The sequence below is a fragment of the Oryctolagus cuniculus genome, chromosome 5 (genome assembly GCF_051225735.1).
Source record: "Oryctolagus cuniculus isolate XC-2025 breed Fujian yellow rabbit chromosome 5, ASM5122573v1, whole genome shotgun sequence".
In the NCBI taxonomy this organism is placed as follows: Eukaryota; Metazoa; Chordata; class Mammalia; order Lagomorpha; family Leporidae; genus Oryctolagus; species Oryctolagus cuniculus.
Window position 1 is genome coordinate 29,571,363 of NC_142871.1, and position 21,374 is coordinate 29,592,736.

Sequence of the window (21,374 nt, forward strand, 5' to 3'; positions counted from 1 at the left end):
ACTCACTATTCTGTTTTAATGTTCTACCCATCTCCTCCACGCCATATCCTAAACAAATTAAATAGACCACTTCCTATTTACACATCTGGTAAGTGTGTGTGCCTGCACTTGACATGTTCTTCCATTTTACAGCAACAGCCACTCATCTAGGCACCCAGGTTACTCATTAACATTAGAAAACGAAAAAGGGAATCAGAAACACAGAATGAAGATAATGAAAGACAAGACTGACTGCAATAGGTAAAGTCAGTTCCCATCAAGAGCAGTATACACGGGCTGTGCACTCAGGCCTATGTCTGCAGATGTGTTACAGGCAGCCTGCATGCAAGTGGCAGCAAAGACAGAGGGCAACCGTGCACAGTGCTTGTGGATACTCCACCTCTGCACCACGCTCAGCTGCCTGAGGACTTTCTGAGATTTCATTTTGAGGACTAGGAGAGAAAATCCAGATTTAATTTCCAGTTAGCCATTAACAACTTGAACTTACTTGGATTTAAGTTCTCTGGGCTTCAGTTTATCTGCTAGATCACTAAACACTCAATGCAATTTAACATCTGCCATGTGAGTGTAATGGAAAGCATAGGCTTCGCTCTAACGCCGCATCTCTGAATGCTGTGACTGTTATGGTGATGACTTTCCACTTCAGGAGTAATCGAGTTTATGAGGAATGCAATCAGACAGTTCTAAACCTGACTTCCAGATATCATCTAAACTTTGACTCAAGTCTGTCAGACCACTTGACGTGGTGCCCATCACCAAGAAATGTGCTCTGGCGGCCAATTTTATTTGAGCACTAATAAATGTAACCAGTGCCCTTCTCCTCAACTTCACGAGACAATGTTTTTATTTGTGCTGTCCCTAAGGCTTAGTAATGGCATATCAAGTTTATGTAATTACCACAAATATACTTTAAATATACACTATTATTTCAAACATTACATCTGTACAGTACTTGACTGTCTCCCAGGATTGCACATTTGTTGGCTAAGGTTTATCTCAATGTGGAGCAGAGCGAACAGGAAAAGAACAAAATCCAGGACAAATTTTATTTTCTTTCCTTCCAAAATTTAACTCTTGACTAAACAGTTTACATACTAACTATCTTAATTAGTGCTGAATTTGTCAAATTTAAAGTTAAAAGATTTAAAGATGTAGAATTGTTACCAATTACTGTTTAACTTTTTTTTAACCCCTAATGTAGTAAGTAAGAAATGAATTTTCCTTAAAACTACATAGGGGCCGGCGCCGTAGCTCACTAGGCTAATCCTCCGCTTTGCGGCGCCGGCACACCGGGTTCTAGTCCCGGTCGGGGCGCCAGATTCTGTCCAGGTTGCCCCTCTTCCAGGCCAGCTCTCTGCTGTGGCCAGGGAGTGCAGTGGAGGATGGCCCAAGTGCTTGGGCCCTGCACCCCATGGGAGACCAGGAGAAATACCTGGCTCCTGCCATCGGATCAGCACGGTGCGCCGGCCGCAGCGTGCTGGCCACGGCGGCCATTGGAGGGTAAACCAACGGCAAAGGAAGACCTTTCTCTCTGTCTCTCTCTCTCACTGTCCACTCTGCCTATCAAAAAAAAAAAAAAAAAAAAAAAACAAACTACATAGGGATTTTTTTGGCATAAATTACACTACAGATGATATCAAAAGTCTCGGGGCTGGTGCTGTAGTGCACCAGGTAAAGCTGCCGCCTACAGTGCCTGCATCCCATACGGGCAATGGTTCAAGTCCCAGCTGCTCCACTTCTGATCCAGCTCTCTGCTGTGGCCTGGGAAAGCAACAGAAGATGGCCCAAGTCCTTGAGCCCCTGCACCCACGTGGGAGACTGGAAGGAAGCTCCCGGCTCCCAGCTTCGGACTGATGCAGCTCTGGCAGTTGCGGCCAATTGAGGAGTGAACCAGCAGGTGGAAGACCTCTCTCTCTGCCTCTCCTCTCCCTGTATAACTCTGACTTACAAATAAATAAATAAATCTTTTAAAAAACAAACAAACAAAACTGGGCAGACAGCACCTATCTCTGTTGAAGCACAGACACTGATAACTCAGTGCTAGGTCACGTTTATAATTAAAAAAAAAAAAAAAAGTCCTTAAGCCTTTAAACAAAATTTAAGCCTCAAACATCTGTAATAAATAAATGGCAACAGGGGATCTGAATACACTGGCAGCCCAGTGTATTTAGAGACTCCAACCCTGTCGTCCCATCTTACCTGTGTTCTAATGTTTTGTGGATTTCAACCCACTGGTCCAGAACATTTGAAACTAAGGGACGAAAAGATTTGAATACTAAAAAGTATACATAACCACAGTGCATAAAGTCAGGAAGAACTTTAACCATGAGTCAATTTTCACTTCATGATGGCTGACAATCAGATCTTTTGATTATGAGAATTGTTAGAGGCCTATGAACAAAAGAAAATATTTGTAGGATCATGTTATCAAAAACAAAATCAGACCAAATTTTAAAACTAGAATGTTACCTGCTGACAAATGAACAGCAAACTGGGAGACCTCAAACCGAAAGTGCCTGAGAAACCCTGCTCAGAGCAATCAGTCTCCTTTACACAGGAGAAAGGCGTGCTTTGCCCTCTCTTCTTATTGGCCTTTACATAAACTAATATTAATATTCGTTTTAAGTTGACCTGTCTATGGCTACTTGGTTTAATACCACTGAATCATGCAGACAAGGACATAAAGCTGACATCTTGTTGGTGATCAGCGTATTTAGGGAAATCAGGACACCTAGTTTTGGCCACACAGCTCTGGATGGTGGCCCTGGGTGGGTGAATCTAAACTGCGCCCTCCGTATTTATTTTTCTTCAGTAGAATTTATTCAATAGAGTTCCCACAACCAGAACAGTAATTCTGGATTTTTCATATGAAATCAACTTTGTTTTTTAAATGCTTATCCTGCTGCAGAGGGAGTTTATATGCAATATACATGTTGAACTCAGTACAAGAAATCTGTAGTTTTTATTAGCTTCAGCAATGACTTTGAAATGGTTACCTGAATAGAGATCAAAATATAGAATCTCTACTACTGTACTATCTTCTCACCAGACAATCCCACTGCTCAAAAATGCCAACAAAAAATAGTCAATTATATCCACATACAAAGTCAGTTTCTGAAATTTTATTCTTTTTAATACATACATTTACACAAACAGAAACCCTCCATTGCCACACACAATTCCCCATAACCAAAGGTTTCAATTTTATCAACATTCTTCAACTATTTACACTGTCTCCCCTCACTGAAAGTGCAATCCAAGACATCTTGACAAGAAATCTGACAACAATATACTTTCAAATTGGCTTTCATGATGCTCATTTGTTCTATTTTCTTTGCTACCTGGGACTGAAATAAAGTTGACAGGACATGGAGATGACTGAATTAGGCAGCATCCTACTACAGGAACCAAAACACTAAACAAGAGCATTTTCTCCTCGTTTCCTCCCCAGTCTCCAACTACAATAACTCAAGTCCTGCTACCAGGAGACTGAACAGAAAAACAAAGTGGAATTACCAACCTGGGTATGGGAGACCAGACTAGTTGGTAAGCACTGGTCTTGCAGAACTAAATAAAAGATATCAGATGACAGTTTTGATGATCTGATTAAGTTACATATCAGTCTATAAATTTTAGAGTGTAAACATCTAATAGTATTCTTAATGAGTTAATTTTTCCCAAACTGATATACAAATACTTTTTACTCAGAAAAATGAACTTCTTTTACAAAAACTAGAAGTTAAAGAGTGTTTGAGGAAAGCTCCTTTGTAATTAGAATGGGGAAATTCACCAACTCCTCAATTTCATGGCACAATATCCATCTTTTAAGGGACAAACCCAGTGTTTCAGCTGTTTCAAATACAGCCAGAAGAAAGTGGAGAACTGAGGTGGCTTGAAAACGACCAATCAAAAATTGTCTTCTCACTAAACTAAAGCAATTTTATTTGTTCAAGGCACAGAACTCTTAAAAATAAATGATAAAAAAACAAAGTTAGAGTAGACGAAAAATCACTTAGTTGCTCTCTGATTGCTTCATGTTATTGAGTGCTGGTCATCAGAAATCCAGAAACTGGTCTCTTGGGTGGCTGATATCCTTCAGTATCCTAACCACAGCCACAGGAAGAATCCCCTGGACACGTTCCAATTCTGATCAAGCGCCACAGGAATTACAGTCAGCCGATTTCTAAAATAAGATTTACCTTTACAGTGCTGCATACTTAATCATATTTATTCTCAAATCATCCAGATTTTCTCTTTGATAATGCCTTACAGGCAAACAATATTCTCAGGTATGATACTCAGATCTCTTTTACAAGTGCCTTGTACATCCATAGAATCCTAGCTTTAACATCAAATTAATTTAACATCAAATTAATTTTACCCAATTATAATGAGACCTTATCATACTTATTTTTCAGGGGCAGAAAACAATCTAAGGAGACAATATGGAATGCAGCACACACCAGGCCCACAGTGGTTTTGCTGAAATGCAATGTATAGGTCAACTTGAAGCTTCAGAACAATATAAGCAGGTTTCACTGCAAAAATTTAAGTAGGTTAGAGAACAGCACTACAAATGTTTTTGTTATTTTAAACTCAGAAATAAAAGCCAAATGGTATTCTGAAGATAAGAATAACTTACCAAATTTTATACTTGGGTAGGTAAGAGAATTAATTAATCCAACAATTAATTTACAATTGCAAATTTGTAGATGAAAGACAAATTTGCAAGGGTTATATACTCCAGTGACTTCTGGTAGCTGCATCAGACACTGTCAGATCAATGGTGATTTTCAGCTTCTCCTGGGCATTTTGAGCATTTCCCCCACTGCAAACTATTTTTCAGATTGACAAACACCAAACCAGATGCAGCAAACCAAATAACAACCATCCAAACTGAAAGATGAAGAATATTATCTGACGAACCGGTAGTTCAGTACCATGCTGTTTCGAACAAAATATTAAACATTTTGTGTAGGAGAACTGAAACTCACTTGCAGTAATGCTTAATCACTTCTCAAAAGAAAAACCACAATGAGAAAAAAAAAATGGCAGGAACCAAATGAGAAATATAAAAGGTTCACATCTATTCTAAATTTCATCCATAAAATGATTATTCTCAGAATTCTTTTAACACATATAAAGGTACTTCAAAAAGTTCACAGGAAATGGAATTAAATGTTTATTTTGGTACAAAGAAATTTTGAATTCCAAACATAAATTTTCCTAACATGTACTTCCACAAACTTTTGGAAGACCCTTGTACATATCATACTTGAAATTAGCAAATTCATTTTTGAGGAATCCTATTCCAATCCTATAAGGGTGTGGGGTACCAGTCTATTTCAATCACCAAGATCTCATGAACAGAAGCTGAATTTTAATTCATGCTCTGACTAATCAGATTCTACATAGGATCATCTTTGTAGCAACATCTGTAAAGTGTCATAGGGACCATTAGAATGCTCTGGTTTTTAAATATAGTGTTACACATTACAATCAGTGATTTTCCAAAATGAAATACACTTTTAAAAGAAGTACTGAAATTATTATCCCCTTTGGCATTTTCTCAAACAATTTTCTTCCTTTCCCTTCTAAGGTTAAACGTTGGCCCTTGGAAACTCAGTGTAAGTCAGGGTTAAATGTGGCCATGGGCAATTTGGAGGAAGAGCAGGGCAGCAGTGACTGTGTCTGTGCGGTTGTGAGATTCACCTATGAGAAGGCTCTGCCCCCCAATGGCACTCCAACAGAACAAACTGTAAATCACCACCACCCACATCATACTATTCATGGGTTCTCCTTAAAAGCTCTGTGACCAACTTCAAACACATAATTCAACCGACCGATTTCTATTTTTGTGCCCCCTTGAATCAGTGTGCCTCATTTGCAAATTCACTTCAAGTGCGTTCTGTTATAGGTCAGCTTACTCAACAACACTTGCAATACCAATAGCTTTCATGTGTCTTACAATTTGGATATTGCTTTCAGTACAGAAAATCTAATTTACAGCAGTGGAAGAGAGTGCTCGAGTGTCCACTTTGGAACCCTCTGTGGGTGGCAGTAAACTGCACCCAAGGACAGCTGCAGGACGCCCCAAGACATGCTATCACACCACAAGCTCTCTGGCATGGACTGACACTCACCTGTCACATACCGACTGCTCCCAAGACCCTGGGAAGACTTAGCAGTGGATCTTAGGAAAGTTAGCATTTTAATAATAGTTCCCTCCCCACCCCCACCACGCTTTTAGTTTAGTCACATAATCCCTTACCTAACTCTTTCCCATCTTCCCCGTCACCATAAAGCTGCATCAGAGACTCAGTGAGTGAATCCCCACCCGAACTCATAGGCTCGCCCACCTGTGCGCCGTTCACAAACACACAATAGCACTTGGAATCAAGACAGGGCAAGTGGCAGCCCCAATTTCAGGGACACACATACACAACGTTAACTCTCCCTCAAATTAGAAAAAAAACTGATGTCACAGAATGGCGCCCTAGAAAAGATATGTAATAAAGTAATAAATCAATAAAATAGCTACTACTAAAGCAAAGCTTTCATCAATAAGCTTCAAGGACTTTGAAAGAGGAAAATGGCTTCACGAAATGGTAGTCCAGGTTCCCACAGTGTGGACACTGCTGGACGTTGCTGTACTCCGAGAAGTACTGCATCCCGATCCGCACGTCGATCACGGGCTTCCCACAGTGCTTGCAGTTCAGGCGGGCCTGCGGGAAACAGAGGCACAAAGTCAGCCAAGTGAAAATGCTGGGAAAGTGATCAAGGGTTTGGTAAAGGATTCTTCTATTACCAAAAACTAGATGTGCAAAGCATAAGACATGTTCTAACATTCATCCTCAATCTGCAAGATTAATGACTGTTTCTCTCTTGACATGTAGCGCTGCTAATCCTCTCACCTACTAGCAAAAAGAAAATCCTAAACTAGTAGTCCTAAACCTCTCCACTACAGATCCCTTAACAACAAGAACCTCCTATTTCCTGGATTTAAAAAAAAAAATTATTATTTTTTTTTCATTTCCTCAAACAGCAGAGCAAGAGAGTGAGTGAGAGAACAGACAGGTATCTCCCATCCATGTGGGACACTCCAGTATGGGATGTGAGTGCCCCAAGTGGTGGCTTAACCTGCTGTGCCACCATGCTCGCCTTCGCCCTCGCCCCCTGGCTTTTCAGAGAGTGGCTAAAACTGACTTATCACTCTGCAACTGGCATGGAACTTCTTTGAAGATTCTGGGTTTATTTCAAAAATTGATATACACCCTTCAGTCTACTCAACACATTTGTGGTTTCTTTGATGTAAAGATAAATTTTTTTCTGAAATACTCAAGTAAAATTGGCATCCCAGGAATAGTGGTGTGATTATCCTGAGGCTTCTGGAACCCACCAGCACACCCGATGCATCTGTGCCGGGGCCTTGCTGACACAATCCTGGAGCCTTTCAGCAGGGGTCCAAGACTTCAGTGAACAACCAGAAAGAAAGCATAAATAAACAGCCTCTCATTCTGGACTCATTCTAAAATGTAATTTAAAAGTATAATCTCAAACCCTCCTATAAGGCAAGCAGTAGCCTGTGAATTTCAGATGATGAAATTGAGGTACGCTGGGATCAAGTACTATGTCCAGGATCGCAGGAGTGGACAGCAGAAAAGCTGGGACTGGAACCAAAGCAGCTGCCCTCCAGTAACCTTAGATTACCTTCCCTTTCCTTACTTCATCACTCGGAACATGAAACGTGAAAGTCCAAGCAAACCTCTGTAACCCGTCACTGTAACCAGTAACTAGTTACTGCTTATTTCTGGGTCAGTCGTATTGGAAGACTTATGCTGGTTCCTTAGCAAAGTCCAACCCTTGTATCCTCACAGTGAACACTGTCAACTGACAAAAAAAAAAAAAAAAAAAAAAAAGAAATCAAAAAACAAAAAGCGAAAACCCCAGTAGTCAAACATGTTTTCCATTTCAAAAAATAAAAGTCTGGCCTTATCCTTTTAAAGGACAAAATGAGCACAGTTAGTACCAGCTAGCTGGATGTGGCCGGGTGCCCTTCCGCTTTTCTCCCTGAAGATACAGAAATAATCCCACTATCATTCAGTGGCATACTAAAAGGAACACCAGAATGGGAATTACAGGTTGTGTTCACAGCTATGACACAATTTGTACTCAACTGGATAAATCATTCAAATTTCCGAGGCCTCCTTTGCAGTATGCAAATTCTGTGAGTGAATAGGCCCAAATATTATTTTCTTTCTTATTTCTTCAAGTTAACCAGATAACTCTGTGGTGTGCAAAAAAGGAGCTACTTCCTTCAATTTCTCGAGGTCTCAAGAGCTGATATTAAGGCACAATAACTGTCATAAAATGCCACAGGGAGTAACTAAAGGAGTGTAGTATCTCATTTCCAAGATAGGCTTAAACAATGGGAAGTGCAGTTGATGCATTAGAATAGCATAAAGTTGATCAAGCCTCTCCAAAAGCAAAGGACAGGCTCTGGAGAGTCATTTAAATCTCTCAACAAAACTGCTCTTCTGAGCAATACTGGTATTGACCAAAAAAAGCTGAAATACTGACTATGGCAACATTTCCATTCAACAGACATGGCCACCTTCTGAATAAGCTAATAATACAGGGAATAATCTCTTTGAAAAAAATCAAACCATAAATACTAAAGAAGAAAGACATGTAATAATAATAAAGTACATATCAGGGGCCGGTGCTGTGGCGTAGTGTAAAGCCATCTCCTGCAGTGCCGGCATCCCATATAGGCGCCAGTTTCAGTCCCGGTTGCTCCTCTTCTGATTCAGTTCTCTGCTACAGCCTGAGAAAGCAGTAGAAGATGGCCCAAGTCTTTGGGCCCCTGAACCCACATGGGAGACCCAGAAGAAGCTGCTGGCTCCTGGCTTTGGATTGGCCCAGTTCTGGCTGTTGCAGCCAACTGGGGAATGAACCAGTAGATGGAAGACCTCTCTCTCTCACTCTGCCTCTCCTTCTCTCTCTGTGTAACTCTGATTTCCAAGTAAATAAATAAATCTTTAAAAAAATAAAAATAAAGTATATATCAGTTATTTGTATTAAAAATCAGACTCAGACACTATAGAGCAAATGAAAACTTCTTCTTTACCCACAAGGATCAAAGAAATAAATTCTTTTTTTCCCTAAGCACTTGAAAATGAACCAACATATTTCCACGACTTTGTCCCTCCCATGTTCCATGGATTACGTAACATGTCTTCCTATGTGAATGCTCCCTTTTTCCCTGACAGCTAAATCTCAGATGTTCTCTTAGCTTCTAAGCAGTGCTTTAAAAACTACACATCTTTCATGCCAACTTCAAGCATCTTACAAGGCAGGCACGTCCTGGGTAACTGCACTATCCCACAGAAAGGAAGCCATAGGGAATTCCTACCTCTTAAAGGAAGTGAAAGCTTTTTATCAGAAATTCAGTACAAGCTAATTATAGGAAAGACTAAGTGAGAAAAAGAAAACTAAAGAAACCACTCAGCACGCCACTACCCAGACCATAATGTAATCACCTGGTAAGAGGTAAGCAGATCCCTTTTCATGCTTACTTATCTAAAAACAGAACCAGAGTATTATACAATTTTATAACCCGCTTTTCTGACTTCACAGGGGACTTCAAAAAGTTCACAAAAAATGTGCATTATGAAAAATCTATGCATGGACTTCAAAATTTTTTGAACTAAAATAAATTGCTTTCTGTTCCATTTTCCATAAACTCCTTGAGGTACCCTCATATATGAGAACTACTTCCCATATAATTATGTATTTGTTCTATGATATCCCTTTTAATGACTGACTGGTATTCCACCAAATGGCCACATTACAATGTAGTATAAATCAGCGGCCAGTGCTGGACTCTAAGGGAGCATCACAACTGCATTTCTTCTTTTGGAAGCATCTTCTCCGAGCCCAAGGGAAGCCTCTAACTCCACTAAGTTCACCTGAAGACAGAAGGCTACTATCACCCGCTGCTCCTGCAGAGGATCGATACCAACCTGACAGCAGGGAGAGGCCGCCAGGATGTCGTAGGTGTACATGGTGCCCAGCTGGTGCCAGCTGCCGTCCCACCGCGACTTACACTTGATGCAGATGATCTTGTGAACTCCTTCCAGGCAGTCCACACACACTGCATACAGGTGCATGAGTCTCCCTGTGCACAGAACACAAATGGCTGAGAGTGGCCATCACAGAATCACGGTCTGTCTCCAGAGGAGATTTTTTTTAAGCCTCATCTACCAATTATAAGCAAATATTTTATCATTTATATAAATATACAAAGCTGATGATGCTTCTTGTACATTCCAAAGCAGTCCTTTTAGATTAAAGATGAATCACACTACTGGCAACAAGATGTGTAGGTGCAAGCTTGCTTCAATTCACTTTTCCAAAAATTGCTGCTGGATTTACATAGCGTGTCCATCCAAATTTAAATAAAGCCCCACAAGCTCAAAACCAGGACTTCCTGCTCAGAAGCCTCTGTGTAACATACAGAGAGAGTGGCCAATAACACTGATATTATCACAGGTACCCTCCCACTGACAAGTCCCATCCGGAAAGAGTAAAACGTCTGTCTTAGCATTGATAGCCCAGAATTACACCACAGCCAAAATTACTATGATAACTGTCCTTGTCTCCAAAATTGTTCTGCTATCACCACATCTAATTTAGGAAACAGAATTACATCATACAACTTGGTTTGCTAGAAGGGAATTAACATTTTATTATTTCTTGGGCTTTACTAAGTCATCACCTCATCCCTATATTATTTATTAGCACCTTAATGCTAATAAGGCACATTGATGGCCAAAGATGTTATAACCTTGGGGGCCTCTGCCAAAAACGGGAGGGCGAAGAGAGTTTCTTGCAGGATTGGCTACCTCTGCTCCAAGACACTGACAATGAAAAGGTCTCACATACCAAGCCCACCACTGGAAAACACTTTGCTTCCAGGCTCCCTCCTAGGCCCACTCACTGCAGTTCTCAAACACTCAAAGGTACACAGGCTGCTTGGCAGGGGGAGGGAAGGAAGACAAAGAAGTCAGATGACCAAGAAAACGACCACGATGATACGGATCACATGCGACGTCAGCTACCGGGCACTGCCCGAGGATCTGCGCTGTGCTGCAAGCTCTGTGTGCTACCATTTATTTAACCCTCACAGCAATGCTATGAAGTATGGCAAAGACCGCAGGTAGCTGGCAAAGACAGCAAGTAGCCAAATCCAGACTCAAATTTAGGTCTGTCTGACACTTACCCTACAGGCAAGCTTGTGGGAGTGCTTTGCCTAAACTGAGTCCTGGGATTTGTTTTCTGTTGCCATTAAACATGTCCTAACTCCTGAGAATTTCAAATGTCTAAACCCTAGCATAGGCTTTGCTTAGTGAATACAAACAAGAAGCAGATTCCTGAGAAATCAACTGCCTGTGGTTCAAAGTGGTAAAGGAGCCCAGTAAGAACTTCCTAATTAAACCAGTTTTAATAAATTATTAAAATCAAACAAAGCGCTTTCTCATGAGAGAAAGCATCTGATTGCCAGGGCTGCAGTGGAATCAGGGGAGAGCAGGGAGGGGAGGGAGAAGGCCAGGGAATAATCCACCGGGTCCACCACTGAGGGTCAGTCTTTGAGCAGGCACGTCATCAACTGAAAACTGTGGCAACCTATGGCCCAGAAACTCTGCTGGCCCTCTGCGACGCAAGAAACGATTTTCTCAAGCATGCCGTAGGGAAGATCGCCCCGTCTTCTCCAATGTGCAGCAATAAAACACTGGCACATGATGAAGGCTCCCTTGTGGCCGACACTAATCCTGATCACACACCTCGATCTACAGATTTTATAATCGACGGTTCAGCTTCTCCGTGCCTTTGTAGGGCACACCCAACACACCCATCAGCTACTTTTGTTTACATATTTACACAACACACACACACACACTGTACTAAGGCCTAATTGTCACCAATTCCACTTCTGGAATGTCCTCAAGATTCAGCCCTGTGCTCTGTCGGAACCCTTTTCTTTTATTTCCACATGCAAGGCTCTGAACCTTTACCTTTTATCCACCACGGTTACAAAAGAAGCTTCCCAGAGGCCATCCCAACTGCTTCTTTCTAAAACGCAGTGCTTGTTAGACACCGACAAACGCCCTCATCTTCTTCCCCCTAACATCAGGTCCTTTCCCCAACCTTCTCAGCCCCTCTGGCCTAGAGCCAGTCAGCACTCTGTATCCTTATGGTCAAGGTGTCCCCAGAGCTCTAATTTTCCTCAGGATCACTTCTTGCAGAGATCCACTCCTTTCAACGCCCACTCATTCACACACCCAGCAGCCTCTCACCTTTCATCTTGCGAGACAAAGTTTCAGCTCTGTCTCTAGAACCTACCCCTTTCAAATAACTGGCCCCCTTTATGACTGTAGGCTTTTTACAACCTTGAAAGCCCAGCAGTTCAGATTCATAAAAAACACGGCCAAGCTCTCGAAGGACGCCACACTCTGTTCCCCACCTGTCCTACTCACTTCTACTCTGGAACAGCCCAGCTCCAACCAACTGGTACTCTTTTTATCTCTTGATCACAACCTCTTCTTTTTCCTTTTTTAACCACATTACTTGCTCTCCTTATCCACAAACAGCTGACACAGCCAGCCCCTCAGCTTATCAAAATCCAGCCCCCTTTTGGACTTCTGCTTTCATGCTGCCTATTTTGACCAACCAGGCCAAGGTGGTCCCTTCTTCCATGAAAATTGTAGGACACTTCATGTACACAATATTCAGTACTGCTAGTTTCATATATGGAACTACAGCCTTAGAGTCTAGGGAAGAAAGTTCCATTTTATAAAAGCATCTTCTATAATATCATACATCCATGATAAGGACTACAAGTACCCAGCACATGTGTGAAATCCTTAAGTTTGATCGATCGAGAAATGGGTTACATCAGAACAATCTGTCCATTGTGAATAGAAAAATAATGCTGCTAGGTGCTAGAATTGTGGTGCAGCAGGTTAAGCCGCTGACTGCAAGGCCAGTATCCCATATGGGGCACCAGTTCAAGTCTTGGCTGTTCCACTTCCAATCCAGCTCCCTGATAATGGCCTGGGAAAGCCTCAGAGGATGGCTCAAGTGCTTGGGTCCCTGCACTCACGTGGGAGATCTGGAAGAAGTTCCTGGCTCCTGGCTTTGACCTGGCCCAGGCCCAGCCATTGAGGCCATCTGGGAAGTGAACCAGTGGATGGAAGACTTCTCTCTCTCTCTGTCTCTCATCTCTCTCTGTAATTGCACCTTTCCAATAAACAAAATAATTCTTAAAAAAAAAATAGTACTCTTTTGTGCCCTATACTCATGTACCCACTTGCATCTTCATAAAGAAATGCTCAAGTGTTTCCACCCACTTCCTCTAAAAAAACCACAACAGGATAAAGAGCAAAACACAAAAACACAAACTCCATCTTCGATGAAACAATAAGGCACCTACAACCTGAACCAAAAATACATGAGGTCAGAAAGTGAATGGAGGAATAGCAAATGGTGTAGCTCTGGAACTGGACAACAGTAAATTACAGACCAGCACAGAGGCCATACAACTCCTGCCATCAAGAAGCAAAACATCCTCTGAACCCAGGCTGGCTGAACAACGTAGTCAATAACAAAATGTGACGGAAATGATGTGACTCAAGTCCCAGATGCAAGCCTCCAGAGCGAGACCCTGGAACTTCCACTCTCACCCTTGTGAATGCTGTCCTGAAACTGCTGTGTAGGAAAGCACAAGCCAGCCTCTGGAAGGTGAAGGACTCCATGGGACATGGACCAACCATTCCAGCTGAGTCCCCCACAGCCAAACGGTCTGCCGACCACCAGGCATGTGAGGCAGCTTGTCCTAGCCAACCAACCCACGAACTACAGCAAGTTCTCAAATCATCACTGTTCTAAACCACAACACCGTGGAGGGCTCTGCTTTACATCAAAGGCAAAACTGTCAAAACAAATGAGACTTCAGCTCTCTCTCCCTGCTCAGAAAGATAGAATAAGAAATTATACATCCATGAAATTACATCCATGAAACAAGAATGTGGACATTAAAAATATGAGAAGAGAATATTTTAAACTCAGTAAAAATGCAGATATATATATATAAATGCAGATATATATATTATATATATTTATATATATATAAAATCAACTCAACGAAATCTTCCAGAAAGCAGAAGATAAACAGATGAACAGCAGAACCAAGCATATTTTTATATAATAAAGAATTCTTCTATTCCCCCCTACAACCAACATACACAAAAAAGCAGTAACCTAAGCAGTCTAATACCTGATTAACAGAAGTCCCACTGAGCTTTTGTTTAAAAATTATCAAGGAACACAAAAGAAAATTTCTCTAAACGTTAAGACTCAAAGTTTATAAAATCAAAAGGCCAAGAGAATACACTGCACAATGAATGCAGATGGAGCAAGGGAGAAGGACTCAATCTTGGTGGGATTTCAGAGTACCAGGGATATAATATTATACTTCTCAACAGGAACATGTTAAGACAGCAGGCAGTAAAGACATAGAGGAAATACTTCTAATTTAGAAGCCTAAACCCAGCTCAGCAAGTGTAAAGATAGAATCAATCTATTTTAAGACTTTCAGAGTCTCAAATCATCTATCCCCATGCTCCTTATCTCAGAAAGCTCCTAGGAGATGTCTCCTAACAAACTGAGGGAATAAACCAAGAAAAAAGAACATACCACATCTAAGAAATGGTATTTTAAAACAGAAAAAAAAAATGTTTTCCTAGAAGGACAGTTACGAGAGTAATTTAAAAAGTTCATGGGCGGGGGGGGGGGGGGGGCTGGTGCTGTGGCACAGTAGGTTAAGCCTCTGCCTGTGGCACCAGCATCCCATATGGATGCTGTTTCTAGTCTTGGCTGCTCCTCTTCTGATCCAGCTCTCTGCTGTGGCCTGGGAAAGAAGCAGCAGATGGCCCAAGTGCTTGGGCTCCTGCAACCATCAGGGAGACCCGGAAGAAGCTCCTGGCTTTGGATCAGCCCAGCTCCAGCCACTGCAGCCGTTTAAGGAGAGAACCAGCAGATGGAAGATCTCTTTCTGTCTCTCCCTCTCTCTGAAACTGTTTTACAAATAAATAAATAAATTTTTAAAAAATTCATGGAAAATGAAATTAGAAATATGAGTATAAAACATTTTTTCACTATGTAGAAAAGGCATAGTACAAGGACATTATGTATGAATTTCAAAAAACTTTTTGTACCAAAATAAACTCATATTTTTAATTACATTTCCCACAAATATTTTTGAAGTGGCCTCATATCCAATATGGAAGGTCCTTAGTGTAACAGGACCAAAAGAAGCAGCTGAATGAAAGGCACCATGAAGAATATTTTTAGAAAAATAATTTTTAAAAAATCTGGCAGAAATGTGGAAATGGTTATCTTTATTATTTACAATTTATTTACTTGAGAGAGAGAGAAAGAGAGAGAGAGACTTGAGTCATCATTGCTTCCTCTAGCATCTGCACTTACAGGAAGCTGGATGTAAGAACCAGACCTTGGTAATGCACCCAGGTAGTTCCATACGAGACACTGGCACCCTAACCTGCATCATAACCATTAGGCCAGACACTCACTCCTGTGGAAATGTTTTAGAAAGTTGGTTTGCAAAGTGGCTGGAACTTGTCTTGATTGTGGAGGAACACTTTTTTCTCATACTATTTGTTGAACTCTTTATTTAGTATAGAATTAATCTTATGTGTATAAAGCTAACTGAAAATAGATCTTAGAAAAAAATAAGAATGGGAATAGGAAAGGGAGGAGGAAGAAGAGTGGGAGTGCGAGTGGAAAGAATCACTGTGTTTCTAAAGTTGTATTTATGAAATGCATGAAGTCTGTATACCTTAAATAAAAGGTTTCTGGGGAAAATAAACAAACAAAGTTGCTGGAGAGTGAGAAAAACTAGTCAAAATTTTTTTAAAAAAACACAAAGGAAACAAAGCAATACTCTTTAACAAAAACAAAAGGTGTCCTAGAATATACTGCATTCTGTAACTGGAATCACTTGCCTCAACACTAAATATTTATAAACAACAGTAGAAACATTGAGGATTTAATCAGGAATTGGGATATAGTATCCTGAGAAAAAGGAAAAGAGCATACCTAGTCATCCCCTTGGAAGTCAACAGATAACAGCTCAAACTGGAGAATGAAGAAGCAATCTTTAAAACTAGGACATTAAAAACTTGAAGAATCAGTTAAGATCTCAAAGTGTCTATCTCTGGGGACTGAGACAGCAGGAGCCATTGGGCAGAAGGCAGGTGGGGCTGTATCGTTTTCACTGCAGGCTTTTAAAGCTGCACCCATGTTGCATGTCATGCGTCTCCCCTTTATGGGCACATTCAGCAGTTTCACACCAACGGACAGATTTTCTCCTCGCACTCACCAGCCCTATGGTTCATTCGTGGTTGAGATGGACCCACATCCTGGTGTGTCATCCACAGGAGTGAGCTTTCCTCATCACCCCTCCCCGCCACAGCCAGGTCTCAGGTGTTCAATTCTCCTCTAGGTTCCTTTTGCTGCTGTCGAGACAGCCTTATCTTCTGTCACTTCAAAATTAACTTAATCTAAAACTGCCTTGGCCTTTTCTGACCCCTACCCTCCCTCAAAGTTATATTTACCAGGATTAAGGGAAATACACAGCTTGCTCTGCACATTAGAACAGGCTTCAAAGACAGCTATTTCACAGCAAATGACAATTACACAATTCCCTAAGCTTCCTCCCACTTATGAAAAACTAATTCTTTCTTCAAATCAGACAGAAAGAACACAGAAAATTACCCAACAAGAAAAGTCTGCTTGGTACAGTGACATCAGAGTAAAACTACCACCACTGCCTCCCGGGTGAAGCGGAAATATTCAAACGTCACCTACCACCTGACTAGAACAAAAAAACATCACCAGTTCAAACGAAGACTGAACAGCATTTCTGCCTTGTTTGCTTTTTGAATTTTAACCAACAGAAAGCAGGCAAGGTGAATGAACACCTATACCTTGAAGGTGACAAGGAACATCGTATTCTATCTCATCATGTCTCGAGGGGCTTAGGAACAGAGTCCCATCCACCAGTGGGAACTGTTCGAACACCGGGAGTGCCCGGTGGCACAGGGCACAGTTGACGACATTTCTGTGGCTGGCACTGAGGGCCGCGAGAATGAACTTCCGCAGATCCTCGCCCTGGCCTACTTGGGCATCGTCTTCCATCCGCACGTGGAAAGTGTTCAGCTTGTGCCGGGGGATGTGAGCGAGGAGCTCAGAGAGGTCCAGCCGCCGCAGGAACTGCACAGGCGTGTCGAAGTGGCCCCCTCTGTGAATCGCCAACCCAGCCGGACTGTAGTCAAAGTGTGTGTTTCTGAACACGTGTCCCCCTGCCATGGCCTTTTTGTGAGGCTCGAGATGGATGGCATTCTTTAAGAACTCCCCAAGGTATCTCGAGGAGCGGGGGCCGCTGAAGTGGGCGGGAGAGAGGATGGAATAGCCTGTGGGTGGTGACTGACCAGGGGAGCCACAAGGGGAGCGGGCACCGTAGGCCGTGGCACCCATGGCTTTCTCCTGGGAGTTCTGCCGGTCCATGGAATGCCGCCGGGGGAGGTCGTGGTTCAGGCCTTTCTGAGGCTTGTTTGGGGGCCTGCACTTTTTAGCCTCATCCCCAGCCTCCCCTGGTGGCCTCCCTGTGTTCTTCTCTGAGCCAGACTTCTTCTTCTTCTCCTCTTGCATCCTCTTCACCTGGTACCAGTCTGTGTCCTTCTTTAAGTGGCCTTGGCCACAGCGGCAGGAGCAGAAGCGGAAGGCCAGGTCATAGCCTTTCTTGGTCCACATGTTCTGGCGGCACTGCTTCTCGTTCCAGCTGCGGGCCCGGCCGATGCAGTTGAACTGCACCAGGATGCTGCTCTCCCACTCGTAGAAGCACTGCAGGTGCATCCAGGTGCTGCATGGGCAGTGCTCGCTGTTGCACACCACCTTCTGATAATCATCCTTCTCCAGGTCCACCGGCCTCCCAAAGCTGCAGATCAGGGGCGTGGCACAAGGAGCCTCTGGAGGAGGAACAGAAACGGAGATTTAATGTACACATTCAAGGGCAAAGCTGTGGATCCACGGGCTCGCTCATGCCTGGGCAACATTTCCACCACTGGAATAAATATCAGAGCCGATCAGAAAACATGTACCATTTTCTTCTGACACAATGCTGTGCCAAGGGAATTTATTTCCTGGTATTTTTTGCCTGCTGAAAAACACACCAATGAGCTTCCAAAAACTACACATCCTTCACAGTACAATTAGCTTTTTCAACACTTGAGACAGTGTGGTATGAGGTTTCCTAACACAAAGGGATAGCAACAGGCCATTCCCAGGTTCCCTTAAACACAAATCACTCCAGTGAAGCAAGGAACCACGTGAAGAAGTTACTTCAACAGGTTCTGGTGGATCTCCCAGAGGGTCCTTGAGGCCCTCAGTCATGGGCTGCAGGCTGGGCTGAATCCCAGACAGAAGCCAGCAAACAGACAAGACTCCTCCTCAATTCTCTTCTGAAATGGTCAGATACCTAACGGCAGGGACATCTGGTCAAACTCATCACTGGTCTACACAAAATCCCACTGCCAGGCTGTGAAGGCAAAAAGCCCAGAATTCTCCCAAGGCTATCAGGACAGAAAGCAGGAACAAGGAGCAAATATTTCCACCCTGTCTTACGCACATGTCCCCCCTACAGAATCCCAAAAGCCAGGAAAGTTCTCAGAAAGGAAGGAAAATTCAGTGGCACAAAGCAGAATCCATTTCTTGGGAAGTAAACGTGACTTAGAGAAAGGTCAGAACTCTGTTGATTCCTGCAATTGCTCAACGAAATCTGAGCATCTAAGCTAGAACTTAATTGTTTTAAATGTCAAAAAGACATGCGATAGAGACTTAAGAAGATCAGCAGTTGCCTGGGGTACAGTGGGATGAACAGGTGGAGCACACAAGATTTCTAGGGCAGTGAAACTATTCTATGTGACTCTGTGGCGTGGATGCATGTCACTGATTATTCCTTAGTCAAAATCCATAGAATGTGCAACACCAAGAGCTAGCCCTTAGGTAAACTCAGAACTGGGCCATAGGATATGTCAGTGTCAGGTCACTGATTGCAACAAATGTATCTCACAGTGGAGAATATTGATAATAGTGGACTATGCACATGTGGAGGCAGGGGGCATACAGGAACTCTCAATTTTGCTATGAACCTAAACTAAAAACTATTTTTTAATGAAAGAGAGAGAAAAAAATTAAAAACGCCTAATTCCGAGTTCCATGGAATACTACTGGTCACTTCATCTGTTTAGTCCTCGATTTTCTCAGCTACAAATGAGTGCAGTCAAGGCAGTTACTATCTGGAGGTTTCTGTGAGGTTAAAGAAGTCATGCTGGTAAGCAGTTTAGCAGAGTACCTGTCATGTGAGTGTTTTACACCTCTTGTTGCTGTTGTTCATGTCATTAGCTGAATCTATGATATAACTTGAGACATTTTTATTTGTAAAGAAAGCTGGGTAGTGAGGTGCCTGGGGGCCTAAGCAGAGATGGCAAAACTAACCAGTGTGGGTCACCCTGAGAACCCGAGAGCCTGGCAGTGCAGGAACGAACACGGCAGGCTCTGGGTCCGCCAGTGAAGGAGACAGAACCGGAGGCTGTTGGTGGTGCACAGAAGGGGCTGAGTGTAATTTATGCCTGGGAAGAGATGGCACCACACAGAGTAACACAACAGGCAGCCTTCCCCACTCAGTGTCTGCATATCTATGATTTTTTAATGCATGGACAATTCACCACTCCCTTTAAACTCTTCCCTATGTTTCCATGCTGTTTTATTACCATTCAATTCCTCTCTGGCTTCCTACTCCCCAAAATAAGTACTCCCTGGAACTCACAATTTGTTCCTTCACTTCTCCAGGCCAAAGCCAAAAATCCAATATGCCATCTTTTAATGAGGGCACTATTGGCATCTGGACAGTTCCTTATGGCATTGCAGGAAGTCAGCATCACCGGGCTGTGAGCACTGTTTGTGACCCTCACTCTCCATCATGATAATATAAAAACGAGGAACATGTGCAAAAGGTTGCTTTGGCGAGCAGTACTCCTCCCAGTGAGGAACCACTGGGCTTAATCGAGAAGGTTCCACAAGCCATGCTCGGCAGTTTAGCCTGTTTTTGCATTAGAAGCAGAAGAAAGACTGTTAGCCTCAAATTGTTTTAGAAACACACACACACACACACACACACAGTCCACCAGGGCAGTGTGAGGAGACTGGGGGCTGGGAGGCCAGAGAGAGAGGGCTGTAGTGATGAGTTGAGAATGACACCTGCTCCAAGAGCAATGTCAGACCGCTTGATGTGCAGTGCTCACAGCCAATGGGAGGGCAGCTGTGGCCAGAAGAAGAGTCTGGGCTGCACGGTTTTGGGCTTGTGAATTGGAAGGGCTTGTGTATGGAGCTCGAGGGAGCTGGGGCTGAGATTATAGATATGCAGTCACTTGCCCAGAGTGGGAGGTTAAATCACTGGGAACTGGGGGAGCAGGCAGAGATGAGAGGCCAGGGGAGGAATCCTAAGAAGCAGTGACTGGAATCAAGGCTGGAGGAATCTTCCACAGATTGGTAAGGAAGGAACTGCGAATTTAGTGTAAGAAAAAGTCAGGAGAGAATCATGTCAAGGCAGCCAAGGAGAGAAAAGCTCAGAGGACTGAAATGTGGCACGTGCCAGGCAAGATCAGTGCTTTTCTCAACCTCTGCACTCCTGACATTTGAGGTTGGGTAATTCCCAGTGGTAGGAGCCATCCAGAGTGCTCTACAATGTGTGGCAGCACTGCTGCCCTCAACCCTGTAGCTGCCCACAGCACCACCTCCCTCAACTGATAACCAAAATGTGTTCAGTGTTGCCAAAAACTCCGTGTTGAGAAACCATCCCTGGTTGAAAACCAGTGGGTAGGAAGCTTCAGCTTGCAAGGTCCTCACCAGAATGAGCAATGATGGAGAGAAGACTGAATGACAAGAAGGACAGATAAGCTTGGTGCATACAGACAACTAGCCAGGAAACTTTGCAGAAATAGAACTGCAGAGGGAAGGAAGGAGAAGGGGGCAGGGACAGAAAACAGCAAAGGCTGAGTCTAACCATGTCCCTGAACTGGGAGCATGAAGGCCAGAATCTCAGGAGAGCCTGAAGCACAAGACAAGGAACGAACGATGGGATTCCACTACTCAAGAAACAATCTCGTCTCTTCCTGCTGAATGACTAATATGATGTTCCACCAACTGCATCAGCACAGGTAGAGGGAATCATA

The 21,374-nt window shown here is 42.9% G+C and overlaps 1 protein-coding gene across 2 annotated transcripts in view; it reads right to left on the reverse strand.

Annotated features, from left to right (window-relative positions):
• Positions 1-3,107: 3,107 nt before the first annotated feature.
• HECA (HECA ribonucleoprotein granule regulator) overlaps positions 3,108-21,374 on the reverse strand; it is a 45,173-nt gene continuing 26,906 nt past the window's right edge. For both annotated transcript variants that reach the window (XM_070073498.1, XM_089332597.1), the window contains exons 2-4: positions 17,070-18,110; positions 10,026-10,180; positions 3,108-6,725 (exon numbers count right to left, since the gene is read on the reverse strand). In XM_070073498.1, coding sequence (XP_069929599.1) covers positions 6,561-6,725; positions 10,026-10,180; positions 17,070-18,110 — 1,361 coding nt within the window. In that variant the 3' untranslated portion in view covers positions 3,108-6,560. The remainder of the gene's footprint in view (positions 6,726-10,025; positions 10,181-17,069; positions 18,111-21,374) is intronic.